At 39.7% G+C, this 17,286-nt stretch overlaps 1 protein-coding gene across 2 annotated transcripts in view; it reads left to right on the top strand.

Moving 5' to 3' along the window:
• Positions 1 to 17,286, top strand: part of RALGAPB (Ral GTPase activating protein non-catalytic subunit beta) — a 100,230-nt gene that overhangs the window by 10,959 nt on the left and 71,985 nt on the right. For both annotated transcript variants that reach the window (XM_082669789.1, XM_082669790.1), the window contains exons 2-3: positions 8,293 to 8,508; positions 12,240 to 12,442. In XM_082669789.1, coding sequence (XP_082525915.1) covers positions 8,323 to 8,508; positions 12,240 to 12,442 — 389 coding nt within the window. In that variant the 5' untranslated portion in view covers positions 8,293 to 8,322. The remainder of the gene's footprint in view (positions 1 to 8,292; positions 8,509 to 12,239; positions 12,443 to 17,286) is intronic.

Raw genomic sequence — 17,286 nt, forward strand, 5'->3', positions numbered from 1 at the left:
CCTTTATTGTATATTCTATTCCATATAATTAAAAAGTATTATCTATTTCATTTATTTTATGACCCACAGTTTGAAAAACACTGATACAGGGAATAGGAGGGAGAAATCACCTAAGCGAGACTCAAAACTAGAAGTTATAAAATAAAAAAATATATATTTGGCTAGAATAATGAAATTTCATTTCATACCTACCAAATTGGCAAATAAATAAATGTGTAAATAAATCTGGTTCTTGGCAAAAATTGGGAGTGAGAGGAGGGAAGGGCTCTAATCCATTCCTAATGTAAATGGGAGTTGTTACAGCTTCTTGGGAATCTATCTGGCAAGACCTATTAACATTAAAAATACATATACTCCTTGATCCAGTTGTTTCACTCTTGGAAACTTGTTCCATAGAAATTAAAAGGCCACTACTTAAGGATATATAAGGAAGCATATTTATTGCATCATTATTTCCTGGTGACAAAATATGGGAAATGAAGTAAATGTAAATCATTGGGAGACTGAATAAATTGTACCATATCATGGAATATTACACAGCCATTAAAAAGAATCTTATTGGAAGGATATTCATGAGGTACTGGTGAATGGAAAAAAGATGTAGAAAAGTATATAGTCCCTAGCTATGTGTGTATATAAATTATTTTAATATGACTGAGTTAGGGTGGAGCAAAATACACAAGGAAGTGTTAGGTTGGTTAATCTATTCAGGGAAGTGAATTATTTGGGTAGGGAATGAAGACAAATGTAAAGGGTAAAAAAATCACACTAAAACCAAACAAAAAACCTTGTAGTATAATGTTCTTGTGCATTTATTGAAGAGATTATAGTGTATGTATTATACTATATACTATATGTATATGTATGTGTGTGTCTGTTTATATATATGTCCATAAAAAAAGGTGAGAAAAAATGTTGTGTGGGTGTAAGTTATACTCCGATGAGAATGGCAACCTATCAGAGTCTCCCCTTTTTTCCTTTCCATTTTTTTAAAAAATTCTTATTAGTCATCAGTTTTATACACATCAGTGTATACATGTCAATCCCAATTGCCCAATTCATCACACACACACACACACACACACACACACACACCCGTGGCTTACCCCCTTGGTGTCCATACGTTTGTTCTCTACATCTGTGTCTCAACTTCTGCCCTGCAAACGGGTTCATCTGTACCATTTTTCTAGGTTCTACATATATGAGTTAATATACGATATTTGTTTTTCTCTTTCTGACTTACTTCACTCTGTATGACAGTCTCTAGATCCATCCACGTCTCAACAAATGACCCAATTTCGTTCCTTTTTATGGCTGAGTAATATTCCATTGTATATATGTACCACACCTTCTTTATCCACTCATTTGTCGATGGGCATTTAGGTTGCTTCCATGACCTGGCTATTGTAAATAGCGCTGCAGTGAATACTGAGGTGCATGTGTCTTTTCGAATTATGGTTTTCTCTGGGTATATGCCCAGTAGTGGGATTGCTGGATCATATGGTAATCCTATTTTTAGTTTTTTAAGGAACCTCCATATTGTTCTCCATAGTGGCTGTATCAATTTACATTCCCACCAAGAGTGCAAGAGGGTTCTCTTTTCTCCACACCCTCTCCAGCATTTGTTGTTGTAGATTTTCTGATGCCCATTCTAACTGGTGTGAGGTGATACCTCATTGTAGTTTTGATTTGCATTTCTCTAATAGTGATGTCGAGCAGCTTTTCATGTGTCTCTTGGCCACCTGTATATCTTCTTTGGAGAAATGTCTATTTAGGTCTTCTGCCCATTTTTGGATTGGGTTGTTTGTTTCTTTTATATTGAGCTGCATGAGCTGTTTATATATTTTGGAGATTAATTCTTTGTCCGTTGATTTGTTTGCCAATATTTTCTCCCATTCTGAGGGTTGTCTTTTCATCTTGTTTATGGTTTCCTTTGCTGTGCAAAAGCTTTTAAGTTTCATTAGGTCCCATTTGTTTGTTTTTGTTTCCATTACTCTAAGAGGTGGATCAAAAAAGATCTTGCTGTGATTTATGTCAAAGAGTGTTCTTCCTATGTTTTCCTCTAAGAGTTTTATAGTGTCCAGTCTTACATTTAAGTCTCGAATCCATTTTGAGTTTACTTTTGTGTATGGTGTTAGGGAGTGTTCTAATTTCATTCTTTTACATGTAGCTGTCCAGTTTTCCCAGCACCACTTATTGAAGAGACTGTCTTTTCTCCATTGTATATCCTTGCCTCCTTTGTCATAGATTAGTTGACCATAGGTGCGTGGGTTTATCTCTGGGCTTTCTATCTTGTTCCATTAATCTATGTTTCTGTTTTTGTGCCAGTACCATATTGTCTTGATGACTGTAGCTTTGTAGTATAGTCTGAAGTCAGGGAGTCTGATTCCTCCAGCTCCGTTTTTTTCCCTCAAAACTGCTTTGGCTATTTGGGGTCTTTTGTGTCCCCATACAAATTTTAAGGTTTTTTTGTTCTAGTTCCATAAAAAATGCCATTGGTTATTGGATAGTGATTGCATTGAATCTGTAGATTGCTTTGAGTAGTATAGTCATTTTCACAATATTGATTCTTCCAATCCAAGAACATGGTATATCTCTCCATCTGTTGGTATCATCTTTAATTTCTTTCATCAGTGTCTTATAGTTTTTGCATACAGATCTTTTGTCTCCCTAGGTAGGTTTATTCCTAGGTATTTTATTCTTTTTGTTGCAGTGTAAATGGGAGTGTTTCCTTAATTTCTCTTTCAGATTTTTCATCATTAGTGTATAGGAATGCAAGAGATTTCTGTGCATTAATTTTGTATCCTGCAACCTTACCAGATTCATTGATTAGCTCTAGTAGATTTCTGGTGGCATCTTTAGGATTCTCTATGTATAGTATGTCATCTGCAAAGAGTGACAGTTTTACTTCTTCTTTTCCACTTTGTATTCCTTTTATTTCTTTTTCTTCTCTGATTGCCGTGGCTAGGATTTGCAAAACTATGTTGAATAATAGTGGTGAGAGTGGACATCCTTGTCTTGTTCCTGATCTTAGAGGAAATGCTTTCAGTTTTTCACCATTGAGAATGATGTTTGCTGTGGGTTTGTCGTATATAGCCTTTATTATTTTGAGGTAGGTTCCCTCTATGCCCACTTTCTGGAGAGTTTTTATCATAAATGGGTGTTGAATTTTGTCAGAAGCTTTTTCGGCATCTATTGAGATGATGGTTTTTCTTCTTCAATTTGTTAATATGGTGTATCACATTGACTGATTTGCGTATATTGAAGAATGCTTGCATCCCTGGGATAAATCCCACTTGATCATGGTGTATGATCCTTTTAATGTGTTGTTGGATTCTGTTTGCTAGTATTTTGTTGAGGATTTTTGCATCTATATTCATGAGTGATATTGGTCTGTAATTTTCTTTTTTTGTAGTATCTTGGTCTGGTTTTGGTATCAGGGTGATGGTGGCCTCATAGAATGAGTTTGGGAGTGTTCCTTCCTCCGTAGTTTTTTGGAAGAGTTTGAGAAGGATGGGTGTTAGCTCTTCTCTAAATGTTTGATAGAATTCACCTGTGAAGCCATCTGGTCCTGAACTTTTGTTTGTTGGAAGAGTTTTAATCACAGTTTCAATTTCATTACTTGTGATTGGTCTGTTCATATTTTCTATTTCTTCCTGGTTCAGTCTTGCAAGCTTATACCTTTCTAAGAATGTGTCCATTTCTTCCAGGTTGTCCATTTTATTGGCATGGAGTTGCTTGTAGTAGTCTCTTAGGATGCTTTGTATTTCTGTGGTGTCTATTGTAACCTCTCCTTTTTCATTTCTAGTTTTATTGATTTGAGTCCTCTCCCTCTTTTTCTTGATGAATCTGGCTAATGGTTTATCAATTTTGTTTATTTTCTCAAAGAACCAGCTTTTTGTTTTGTTGATCTTTGCTCTTGTTTCCTTTGTTTCTATTTCATTTATTTCTGCTCTGATCTTTATGATTTCTTTCCTTCTGATAACTTTGTGTTTTGTTTGTTCTTCTTTCTGTAGTTCCTTTAGGTGTAAGGTTAGATTGTTTGTTTGAGATGTTTCTTGTTTCTTGAGGTAGGCTTGTATAGCTATAAACTTCCCTCTTAGAACTGCTTTTGCTGCATCCCATAGGTTTTGGATTCTCTGTGTGTTCATTGTCATTTGTCTCTAGGTATTTTTTGATTTCCTCTTTGATTTCTTCAGTGATCTCTTGGTTATTTAGTAACGTATTGTTTAGCCTCCATGTGTTTGTGGTTTTTACGTTTTTTTCCCTGTAATTGATTTCTAATCTCATACTGTTGTGGTCAGAAAAGATGCTTGATATGATTTCAGTTTTCTTAAATTTACTGAGGCTTGATTTGTGACCCAAGATGTGATCTATCCTGGAGAATGTTCTGTGTGCACTTGAGAAGAAAGTGTAATCTGCTGTTTTTGGATGGAATGTCCTATAAATATCAATTAAATCTATCTGGTCTATTGTGTCATTTAAAGCTTCTGTTTCTTTATTTATTTTCATTTTGGTTGATCTGTCCATTGGTGTAATTGAGGTGTTAAAGTCCCCCACTATTACTGTATTACTCTCTATTTTCTCTTTTTAGCTGTTAGCAGTTGCCTTATGTATTGAGGTGCTCCTATGTTGGGTGCATATATATTTATAATTGTTATATCTTCTTCTTGGATTGATCCTTTCATCATTATGTAGTGTCCTTCCTTGTCTCTTATAACATTTTAAAGTCTATTTTATTTGATGTGAGTATTGCTACTCCAGCTTTCTTTTGATTTCCATTGGCATGGAATATCTTTTTTCATCCCCTCACTTTCAGTTTGTATGTGTCCCTAGGTCTGAAGTGGGTCTCTTGTAGACAGCATATATATGGGTCTTGTTTTTGTATCCATTTAGTTAGCCTGTGTCTTTTGGTTGGAGCATTTAACCCATTCATGTTTAAGGTAATTATCGATATGTATGTTCCTATGACCATTTTCTTAATTGTTTTGGGTTTGTTTTTGTAGGTCCTTTTCTTCTCTTGAGTTTCCCACTTAGAGAAGTTCCTTTAGCATTTGTTGTAGAGCTGGTTTGCTGGTGCTGAATTCTCTTAGCTTTTGCTTGTCTGTAAAGCTTTTGATTTCTCCATTGAATCTGAATGAGATCCTTGCTGGATAGAGTAATCTTGGTTGTAGGTTCTTCCCTTTCATCACTTTAAGTATATCATGCCGCTCTCTTCTGGCTTGTAGAGTTTCTGCTGAGCAATCAGCTGTTAACCTTATGGGAGTTCCCTTGTATGTTATTTATCGTTTTTCCCTTGCTGCTTTCAATAATTTTTCTTTGTCTTTAACTTTTGCCAATTTGATTACTGTGTGTCTCCGTGTGTTTCTCCTTGGGTTTCTCCTGTATGGGACTCGCTGTGCTTCCTGGACTTGGGTGGCTATTTCCTTTCCCATGTTAGGGAAGTTTTCGACTATAACCTCTTCAAATATTTTCTCTGGTCCTTTCTCTCTCTCTTCTCCTTCTGGGACCCCTATAATGCGAATGTTGTTGAGTTTAATGTTGTCCCAGAGGTCTCTTAGGCTGTTTTCATTTCTTTTCATTCTTTTTTCTTTATTCTGTTCTGCAGCAGTGCATTCCACCATTCTGTCTTCCAGGTCACTTATTCGTTCTTCTGCCTCAGTTATTCTGCTATTGATTCCTTCTAGTGTAGTTTTCATTTCAGTTATTGTTCATCTCTGTTTGTTTGTTCTTTAATTCTTCTAGGTCTTTGTTAAACATTTTTTGCACCTTCTCGATCTTTGCCTGCATTCTTTTTCCGAGGTCCTTGATCATCTTCACTATTATTTATTCTGAATTCTTTTTCTGGAAGATTGCCTATCTCCACTTCATTTAGTTGTTTTTCTGGGGTTTTATCTTGTTCCTTCATCTGGTACATAGCCTTCTGCCTTTTCATCTTGTCCATCTTTCTGTGAATGTGGTTTTTGTTCCACAGGCTGCAGGATTGTAGTTCTTCTTGCTTCTGCTGTCTGCCCTCTGGTGGATGAGGCTATCTGAGAGGCTTGTGCGAGTTTCCTGTTGGGAGGGACTGGTGGTGGGTAGAGCTGACTGGTGCTCTGGTGGGCAGAACTCTGTAAAACTTTAATCCACTTGACTGCTGGTAGGTGGGGCTGAATTCCCTCCCTGTGGTTGTTTGGCCTGAGGCAACCTAACACTGGAGCCTACCTGGGCTCTTTGGTGGGGCTAATGGTGGACTCTGGGAGGGCTCACGCTAAGGAGTACTTCCCAGAACTTCTGTTGCCAGTGTCCTTGTCCCCACGGTGAGCCACAGCCACCCCCCACCTCTGCAGGAGACCCTCCAACACTAGCAGGTAGGTCTGGTTCAGTCTCCCCTGGGGTCGCTGCTCCTTCCCCTGGGACCCGATGTGCACACTACTTTGTGTGTACCCTCCAAGAGTGGAGTCTCTGTTTCCCCCAGTCCTGTTAAAGTCCTGCAATCAAATCCCGCTAGCCTTCAAAGTCTGATTCTCTAGGAATTCCTCCTCCCGTTGCTGGACCCCCAGGTTGGGAAGCCTGACGTGGGGCTCAGAACCTTCACTCCAGTGGGTGGACTTCTGTGGTGTAAATGTTCTCCAGTCTGTGAGTCACCCACTCAGCAGTTATGGGATTTGATTTTACTGTGATTGCGCCCCTCCTACCATCTCATTGCGGCTTCTCCTTTGTCTTTGGATGTGGGGTATCTTTTTTGGTATTCCAGTGTCTTTGTGTTGATGATTGTCCAGCAAGCTAGTTGTCATTCTGGTGTTCTCACAAGAGGGAGTGAGAGCACGTCCTTCTACTTCGTCATCTTGGTTCAGGGCCACAAATTTTCCTGTCCGTTTTTGAGAGTGCTTATTTTAGGGCGGTGGTGCTGGGGGCAGGGGGAACATCAGGATATCCTTAGGGGGGTTCCTTATAAATCCTAAGGAAATTGAGGCAACTTTAACAGTCAGTCTCATCCACCCATCCTTCACATTGTAGGTACCTTGTTCGATTCTGGTGCATCCTTTCTGCCTTCCCATTTTCAGGGCCTCTTGGTTCAGAGGAGGACCATATCCTCTTGAAAAACACTGATACTTATTGAGCTGGAATGAGGCTTTGTAAGATAAAATTAAACAAAGCTACCAGTTTGAAGAAAAACTAGTTTAAGGGATAGAACTTTTTAAAGCTTAAGTGTATCCTTAAACTCTGCTGGCTGGGCAAACAGATTTCAGAGCAAGTAGAAAATGAAAGTTAATAGAAATTAATTGGAAAGGACTAACCATCCTTGATTCTACTCATGAGTATGGCATTTATGATTGTAATATTTACATTGCATTCATATAGATATGTTTTCTGTGGCTAAAGTTTCTCATTTGTATGGTAGACTTAGATATCTTTTCATGGAGAATATACAGCATAGGGAAAAGCAGGACATGTCATGGATAATGTATAGTTTAGTGAGGGGCAGTACATGCTATGGTTAAGAGCATGGTCCCTGGAGCCTAACAGATGTGGACTCAAAACCCACCTCTACCATGTTATAGTTGTGAAGCCTCAGGGAAGCAGCAGACCTCTCTATGCCTCAGTTTTTTCATCTGTGAATTAGGGATAGCATTATTTAATTTTCATAGAGTTGTGTGATTTCATGAGTAGTGTGTAGTAAATGCTCAGTAAGTGGCAGGTCTTTACATGTTTTCTGAAGGACATTGACTTCCAGGGGACCCATTACCAGAAGAATGTATGCCACTGCTGTAGAGAATGAAATATTCTCAAAGAATTTTATGTCTGATTTGAGGGCATTGGTGGGAAATTGCAGGGGTATGTTTCTAGCAAGTAATAGGTACTTGGAAACTGTTGACTGAAAAATCTGGGGCCTAGAGTAAACCCTTTCCTTTGTCTCCCTTTCCTACTTAGAGCATACCCTTCTTCTGTCTTTTTCTATTCTGGAACATGAAATGTAGAAGGTTCCCTCATGCTGTGAGTGTACCAAATTTGATTATTTTATCCCCTTGTGCGGTGATCATCTGCCCCAGCTCTACTCTGGGCTTCTGAGGGCTCTTTTGGGGAGGTGCTCAGAGAGCTGCTTCCCAGGGTTTGCCTTTCCTACCTGATCTCACTAAGAGGCTGTTTAGGACATTCTCAAGACATTTAAATGTTTTTTTTCCTCAGTCTTCTCAAGGCAATATATTTACAGCTTCTTTATCTTGCTATGTAGGGTAAATATGTATTTTACTAAGTTTTATTAGTTTGCAGCAATATAGTTTGACTTGTAATTCTCTTTTGTCTTTTCAGGTGCCATTTGGATAGTCCTTTAGCGGCACGATGTACTCTGAGTGGAGGTCGCTGCATTTGGTGATTCAGAATGATCAGGGCCACACCAGTGTGCTACACAGCTATCCAGAGAGCGTTGGGCGAGAGGTGGCCAATGCGGTGGTTCATCCTCTCGGGCAGGCCTTAGGTACCCTTTCAGCGGCTGGTGGTGAGAGTTTGTTGAAAACTGACAAAGAAGTAAGTGTTTTTTCATTTCATTCTACTCTGTGAAAATGTAAGTTTGTTACAGAAGAATCATTTTTCTAACATTTTCTTTTTAAGTGGATTTCTGCTCAGTGTAGTGTGACGTCTTAATTTGACCGTATTTGGGTTGAGGGTTGGGGTCCAGAGTCTGTGGGAGTTATGAGGAATAGGTTGTACCATTGCGCTGTTGGGACTTCCTGCTAGCTGGACCCAGTTCTCCACTTGAGCTGTGAGCTGAGACAGACTTGCCTGTCAGGTCCCTTTCCCTAAGTTTTAGGCTTAGTCTTCAGATTTCAATTCAGAGGTTGTGTTTGGAAGGTCTTCATTCCTACGTGTAGATGGCCTCTGACTGAAGGCCCATCTTGTGTTGTCTTCGGGCTACACATGTGTGCTGCACTTGAGGCTCTCCCGCTGTCTCCATCCCAGTCTACCCTTGTCTGACTTCTAGGTTTAAGAGTGCTACAGAGCAGCTAAGTCTGTATAGCTGTGAGCCCACGTGGTTGGAATGGGGGTTGTGTTTGCTGTTCCTAAAGATGAGGAGCTTTTGGAGTGGCTTGGCCTAGAGCTGGTCCTCTGTTTTTGGGTTCAGGGGACGGGGCTGAAGTTAAATTGCCAGTGGGGAGTCATGAAGGGGCCCTGAGAATGGAGTGATACAGAGCTTGCTAGTATGAGGTCTGGCTAAGATCGGGATTAGAACTTGTCCCCTGTGCTTGAGGACGTTCATACAACCTTTAGGCTTTGGGTTTACCTGTTTCTCAGACACCGCACCGTTTTTCACTTACATTTTGATTTCTTGTGAAGGAGAGATTAGGCTTAATCTAGATATAAGACAACTCTAGTTAGGAGACTAAGGTTTATAGCTCAGGAAGTATTTTATTTACCCTCTGTAGGCCAAAGAGCCTGGGTTGCCAAAGGGGAAGCCCCTCATACTGAGGAGCATTTTCTTCTCAGAGTGCCCTGGCAGAGACTTACCCCGAGGACCAGGACTTGTCCTGCGCACTCTCTTCTTGGTGTCTGTAATTCCTTCTGCCCTCTCCTGGGAAGAGATGGCATGTGAGTAGATAAAGGTGCTCAGTGCAGCCCTTGTTTTTTCTCCTTTCCTACCCTCAAAAGGATATGAGAGAATAGGTCTTGAATCCAGTGTTCTCTCGAATTATACAATTGAACTATTGTGTGAAGATATTACCAAAGATACCTTCTCCTTGGTCTTTCCTGTGATAATTAGGGACTTGCAACCTGTTTTAAAATTCTTTCTCTTGTTCAGCTAAATCCCACCCCCTCCATACCCCTTCCCACCTCATTTGTCACAGCTTCACTGTGTTTTTATAGTCACTCTTAACATTTATTGCTGTTATATGTTACTTTCTATTATATTATATTGTTGTTATGTATTTTCTACCCTTAGCCTTTGTAGTTCTGAGGTTAAAAATTTCAGTACATGTATTTATCTTGTTAGATTCAGCTTTAGTTTTAAGCTATTATAATTTTTTTAAAAAATTATTTTATTTATTTATGTTTGGCTGCGTTGGGTCTTCGTTGCTGTGCGCGGGCTTTCTCTAGTTGTGGCGAGCAGGGTCTACTCTTCATTGCAGTGCATGGGCTTCTTATTGGGGTGGCTCCTCTTCTTGTGAAGCACGGGCTCTAGGCATGCGGGCTTCAGTAGTTGTGGTGCATGGGCTTCAGTAGTTGTGGCTCGCAGGCTCTAGAGCGCAGGCTCAGTAGTTGTGGCACACGTAAGTGCTCCACGGCATGTGGGATCTTCCGGGACCAGGGCTTGAACCCGTGTCCCCTGCATTGGCAGGCGAATTCTTAACCACTGCGCCACCAGGGAAGCCCAAAGCTGTTATAATCTTTTTGAATCCTGAATTTCTATTTAACAAGTTAGTTTTTTTTTTTTAGCTTTGTGATATCTACAAATGGTCAGCATGTAATCTGTTTTTCTCCAAGTTAAAATCTTGGCAGAGCCTTTGGCATGCCATTGGGCATCTTCTTCCAAAATGATCTTGGTACAGTAATCCACTGCTATTCTGACATGTTATTTTGACCAGTTACAAATCCAACCATTCTACCTCCTTCTGGGCTGTATCTTTCCATCTTGTCCACAAGGACCAAATTTCTTGTTAAAGCCCAGTTCCCCCTTTGCCAGAGAAGGCTGTTAATGGCATGGTGAGAATAGCTTTAGATTTCTAGTTGGAAGACTAGATTTTCAGCTCCAGCATTTCCAAACGAGTGCCATGGTCCAAATTGCTTAATTTGCTAAACTTCAGTTTTCTTATGTATGAAATGAGGATGGGGACTTCCCTGGCGGTCCAGTGATTAAGACTCCACGCTTCCCTGGCGGTCCAGTGGTTAAGACTCCACGCTCCCAATGCAGGGGGTACACGTTTGATCCCTAGTTGGGGGACTAAGATCCCACGAGCCATGCAGTGTGGCCAGAAAATAAAAATAAAAAATAAAAATAAAATGAGGATAGTTTACCCTCTCACACCAGTTATTTTGATGTTTAGATAATATTTATGAAAGTACCTCAGAAACTGGTTTTAAATCAGTGCCAGGTTTCTACATTTGTCAGCTGCCTTCATAGTAACCCTCTTAATAAAGGAATGAAGCTTGTCTGGCATGACTTATTCTTTTTGAGCAGGCTGGTTCTCAGTGACCCTGCTTCCCTTTCATAAGTGCTCACTGATCATCTGCTTAGTAATTTGTCCCAGAGTTTTGTCTGGAATTCACTTAAACTTTCCAGTCTACATTATCTGGAATATAGTTTCATCCTCTTTTGCAAATTAGGCCATTTCCCCTTTCTCATTGTGCCTTATTCGTTCATGACTGCAAGCAGTGGGTCAGCAGTCTCTTAGGCACCTTCTCTCGACCCCTGTGATTCAGACAGGTGAGGAGGCTGGAACTTGTTTAGTGCAGCCAAGTGCCTTTTTAAGATCTTACCCAGCTTCAGTCCCTTCTGACCTCTGTTTGTTCTTGGCCTTCCATTTAAAATATTGTTTTCTTTGCCAATGAAAATAGTCACAAAATAAGAGTTGGGCAGTTCATCTTCCTTCCTGTTGTTTGTTAAAGTTGCATAATCTGGAAATGGAATATAATTAAATTTATGTAAGTGATTTCCTAAATGACACACATACCTGCATGCAAATTAAGTGGAGAAAAATATCTAAAATTTTCTATTTCTGTGCCTCCGATCTCTGTGGAAAATCAAGATGACCTGTACTTTTTATTTTACAGAGCAAACAATAATAATATTTAAGGAGTGAAAGCCAACATAGGCTTAATTAGAAATAAGTAATTTATTTTCTTCTTAAATCTTTTGCTTAGGAAACGTTGTCTATGTCTTTTTTTTTTTTTTTGCGGTACGCGGGCCTCTCACTGTTGTGGCCTCTCTCGTTGCGGAGCACAGGCTCCGGACGCGCAGGCTCAGCGGCCATGGCTCACGAGACCAGCCGCTCCGCGGCATGTGGGATCTTCCCGGACCGGGGCACAAACCCGTGTCCCCTGCATCGGCAGGCAGACGCTCAACCACTGCACCACCAGGGAAGCCCCCTGATTATGTCTTATACATGGAAAGTACATTCTGTAGAATTAATCTGATGTATGTTGAGATGAATATACTTCAGTTGAGAGGTTTTTGACAATAAGAGGTTAACATTTTAAATCAATCTACTGATATACAGATAGGAATGTGTAATAATTCTATATGTATATTTTTTTTTGTTTAGGTAAAATGGACCATGGAAGTAATTTGCTATGGACTGACCCTTCCATTGGACGGAGAGACTGTAAAATATTGTGTTGATGTATATACTGACTGGATTATGGCTTTAGTGTTGCCGAAAGAGTCTATTCCATTGCCAGTTATTAAAGAGCCTAATCTATATGTTCAAAGTATACTAAAACACCTGCAGAATCTTTTTGTACCAAGGTAAGCTATACTAGTCTATCTGGCCTGTTATTAGGATCATAATAAACTACTCATCAATGTTACTTTTTTATATTATGGGAACTGATTTCATTGTTAGACCTTTGAACAGTAACTTTCATTACTTGTTCAGTTAAAGAGTGTGTTAATATGAATGAGAAGATGGGCTTATATAATGTTTACTAGGACTCTTTAACAAGTGTGTGTTCATTTTAACGGCTTTTGGCTTTGCTTCTAAGATCTGATAGCTATTAGATGTTAAAATACTGTGACCCCTTTCCCTTCCAGTCAAAAAAACCCATACTTTTGCCTAACATAATTCTTGTCTCCACTTAAGCTAATGGCGACTAAGCCATCTACCTTAAAATGAATCTTTCTTATGAGAGAATGAAGACATTGAAGTAAGCAGATTTGAAATTATAGGCACATTTGTAGTAGACCAAAAGAATACTCTTGACAGTTTGTTATTGAATTTTTCCCCTATCTCTGCGGCAGAGACCTTAAATATTGTAATGTAAGATTGCCTTACTTGTGCCTAAAACATTTTTTTCCCATTCTAAAAGAATTATATGTCACTATAAAGGATTTTGGAAATATAGAAAATAATGGAGAAGAGAGCATTAGTTGCCTACCTATTTGTAGGGATTTCCTTTGAGAAAAATCTGTTTTCAGCTGTTTTTTATGTCTGTGGAAGGGGCAAGTGGGCTTCCCTCCTTTTGGAAAAGTTCTGGTTAGGGCTTTTGATCTGTCAGATGATGACTTTGAGTCATCCAAAAACCAGCCCTGTAAATTTTAACTTTTTAAATTTAGAAGGAAGATTACTTTGGAAAAATCTGAATTAAAAAAGAGGAATCTCCATTAAGAGCTCTGGTCTATAGGATCAGTTGTACAAAGATACCTCAAGATATTGCAGGTTTGGTTGCAGACCACCACAATAAAGCGATCATTGAAATAAAGCAAGTCACATGAATTTTTTGGTTTCCCAGTGCGTAAAAGTTTTTATACTGTACTGTAGTCTGTAAATATGCAATAGCATTATGTCTAAAAAAACAATTACATGTCTTGATTAAAAAATACTAGCATTGCTGAAAAATGCTAACCATCTGAGCCTTTAGTGAACTGAAATCTTTTTGCTGGTGGAGGGTTCTGCCTCAATGCGATGGCTGCTGACTGATCAGGGTGGTGGTTGCTGAAGCTTGGGTGGCTGTGGCGATGTGTTAAAATAAGACAGCAGTGAAGTCTGCCACATTGATTTACTCTTCAGTTCATGAATGATTTGTCTGTAGCATGCAATGTTGTGTTTTTTTTTTTTTTTTTTTTTGTGCTGTATGCGGGCCTCTCACTGTTGTGGCCTCTCCCGCTGCAGAGCACAGGCTCCGGACGCACAGGCTCAGCGGCCATGGCTCACGGGCCCAGCCGCTCCACAGTATGTGGGATCTTCCCGGACCGGGGCACGAACCTGTGTCCCCTGCATTGGCAGACGGACTCTCAACCACTGCGCCACCAGGGAAGGCCCTGCAATGTTGTTTGATAGCATTTTATCTACAGTAGTTCTTTCAAAATTGGAGTTAATCCTCTCAGACCCTGCTGCCGCTTTATCAACTAAGTTTATGTAATATTCTAAATTCTTTGTTGTCATTTCAATAATTTTCACAGCATCTTCACCGGGAGTAGATTCCATCTCAGGAAACCACTTTCTCTGCTCATCCATAAGAAGCAACTCCTCTTCTATTAAAGTTTTATTATGAGATTGCAGCAATTCAGTCATGTCTTCGCGCTCCACTTCTGATTTTAGTTCTCTTATTATTTCTGCCACATCTGCATTTACTTCCACCACTGAAGTCTTGAGCCCCTCAAAGTCATCCGTGAGGGTTGAAATCAGCTTCTTCCAGACTCTTATTAATATTGATGTTTTGATCTCTTCCCATGACATAAATAATTCTTAATGCCATTTAGAATGGTGAATCCTTTCCAGAGGGTTTTCAATTTCCTTTGCCCAGATCCATCAGAGGAATCGCTGTCTGTGGCAGCTATAGTCTTAAGAAATGTATTTCTTAAATAATAAAACTTGAAAGTCGGAATTGCTCCTTGATCCGTGGGCAGCAGAATGGATTTTGGGTTAGCAGGCAAACATTAATCTTGTTGTACATCTCAGTGTTGACTGAAAAAAATGCACAGTCGAAAAGTTGAGAATTATGTTTTATTCGGTGGACTTACTGAAGACTATAGCCCAGATACTGTTTCTCAGTTCTGAGGGGCTGTTCCGGAGAGGTAAGGGAGGAGCGAGGATGTATAGGAGTTTTGCTGGGAAAAAAACAAAACTGTGTAGTGGAACATCAAAAGATTACTGCTAATCAAAAAACAGACATCTCAAGTTAATGATTTTAGTGCCTTTCTGTGTATGGGAAGCTGCAAGAGTTTGGGTTCATTGAAATTATTCCTTTGGTATGCATCTTAACTACCTAGGGCCACTATTTTCTTTCTCTCTGTCCTGAAGTCCCCTCAGGGTGCACCATGGGGGTGGGGGGGCAGCTGCAGTGGCTGATGGCTTTATGGCCACAATATTGTTTGTTTACTGAAATGGCAGGTGACATTCTTTGTCCACATCCATTAGAGCTCTTGGTGACCCAGGTGCATTGTTAATGAGCAGTAATATTTTGAAAGCCATCTTTTCTTCTGAGCAGTAGGTCTCACCAGTGGGCTTAAAATGTTGTAAACAGATGTGCCGGCATCTAGGCTTTATTTCATTTATATGGCACAGGCAGAGTAGATTTAGCATAATTTTTAGGGGCCTTAGGATTTTCAGAATGGTGAATGAGCATTGGCTTCAACTTGGAAGTCACCAGCTGCATTAGCCCCTAACCAGAGTCAGCTTGACCTTTGAAGCTTTGAAGCCAGGAGTTGACTTCTCTCTAGCTATGAAAGTCCTAGATGGCATCTTCTTCCAATAGAAGGCTGTAGGCTGTTTTGTCTCCATTGAAAATCTGTTCTTTAGTGTGGCCACTCTAATTATCTTGGCTAGATCTTCTGGATAACTTGCTACAGCTTTTACATTAGCAGTTGCCGCTTCATCTTGCACTTTTTTTTTTCTTTTAAATGGAGGTATTTCCTTCAACTTCATGAACCAGCCTCTGCTGGCTTCAGACTTTCCTTCTGCAGCTTCCTCACTGCTCTCAGCCTTCATAGAACTGAAGAGAGTTAGGGGCTTGCTCTGGATTAGGCTTTGGCTTAAGGCAGTGTTGTGGCTGGTTTGATCTTCTATCCAGACACTAAAACTTTCTTCATATCAGTAATAAGCCTGTTTCTCTTCGTATCATTTGTGTGTTCACTAGAGTAGCACTTTTGATATTCTTCAAGAACTTTTCGTTTGCATTCACAATTTGGCTAATTGGTGCAAGAAGCCTAGCTTCCAGCCTGTCTTGGCTTTTGACTTGCCTTCCTCACTAAGCTTAATCATTTCTACCTTTTTACAATGTTGTGTTAGATTCTGGTGTACAGCAGTGATTCAGTTTTTTGTATATATATACACACACACGCATACATATATAAACACACACATATGTATATTCTTTTTCAGATTCTTTTCCATTATAGGTTATTACAGGGTACTGAATATGGTTCCCTGTGCTATAAGGTAGGTCCTTGTTGTTTCTAGCTTTTGATTTAAAGTGAGAGACATGATTCTTCCTTTCACTTGAACACTTAGAGGCCACTGTAGGGTTATTAAATGGCCTAATTTTAATATTGCTATCTCTCAGGGAATAGGGAGGCCTGAGGGGAGAGAGAGAGCAGGAAAACGGCCGGTTGGTGGAGCAGTCAGAACACACACAACATTTATCAGTTAAGTTCGCTGTCTTATATGGGCGTGGTTTGTAGTGCCCCAAAACAATTACAATCACCATAACAGATATAATAATGAAAATATTGCAAGAATTACCAAAATGTGCCACAGAGACACAAAGTGAGCAAATGCAGTTGGAAAAATGGTGCCGATAGACTTGCTCAATCAATGCAGGATTGCCACAAGTCTTCAGTTTGTAAAAAAACTGCAATATCTGTGAAGTGCAACAGAATGAAGTGCAATACAGTGAGGTATGCCTGTAAACTCCTTATCTTGTGTGAAATGCCTGCTGTAATCTGGCCCCTAACCAGATTAGCTGCTGCTAATTCTGCGTGAGCCCTGCTCTTTGGTCAGACTCATAAATTAAACATTCTCCCAAGACTCCTTAAAGATCTTCTCCATCATTACCTACTCTTTTTCCATCCTCATCCTCCTCTCCCTGTCCTAGATGTGTCCTAGTTGTCCACATCTCTCTCTTGATGGTTCATCTTAAATTCAGCCTTACCTCATCATCCAGGCCCATAGTGATCACACCTTCTTTGAGCCTGTAGGGTACTTCCTGTGTACTTCTTGTATCTCTCCAGTTTTATTGCTTATCTTTTAAAATGTGTATGTCTCATTTCCCCATCTAACCAACTTGAGGGTAGGAACTAGGTTGTATATAGTTTGGACTTCCACAGCACCTAGAGCAGTACTGGTATTACATTAGGGTGAATAAAATGCTGGTTGCTTATATTTATTGATTTCAAATAGAATTATAACAGGAAATGATGGGAAGTAAGTGACATATTGTTTGTGGCTAAGCAGGTTCTTCTAAAATGATGTAATACTTTTAATGCTTTCTTGTCATCCCATTTAGGAGACTAATTTACTAGGTTTTTTCTTAGTGCGTGGGACAGTCTCATGGATAGTACTGTCACTGTGTTTCTTTCCTCTTTGTACTCTTACCAACTCTCAGTGCTCAGTTTGTATTGATGAGAAAAATCAATGACATTTGAGTTAATTA

Source organism: Grampus griseus, assembly GCF_964374135.1.
Source record: "Grampus griseus genome assembly, chromosome: 14".
NCBI classification, from domain to species: domain Eukaryota; kingdom Metazoa; phylum Chordata; class Mammalia; order Artiodactyla; family Delphinidae; genus Grampus; species Grampus griseus.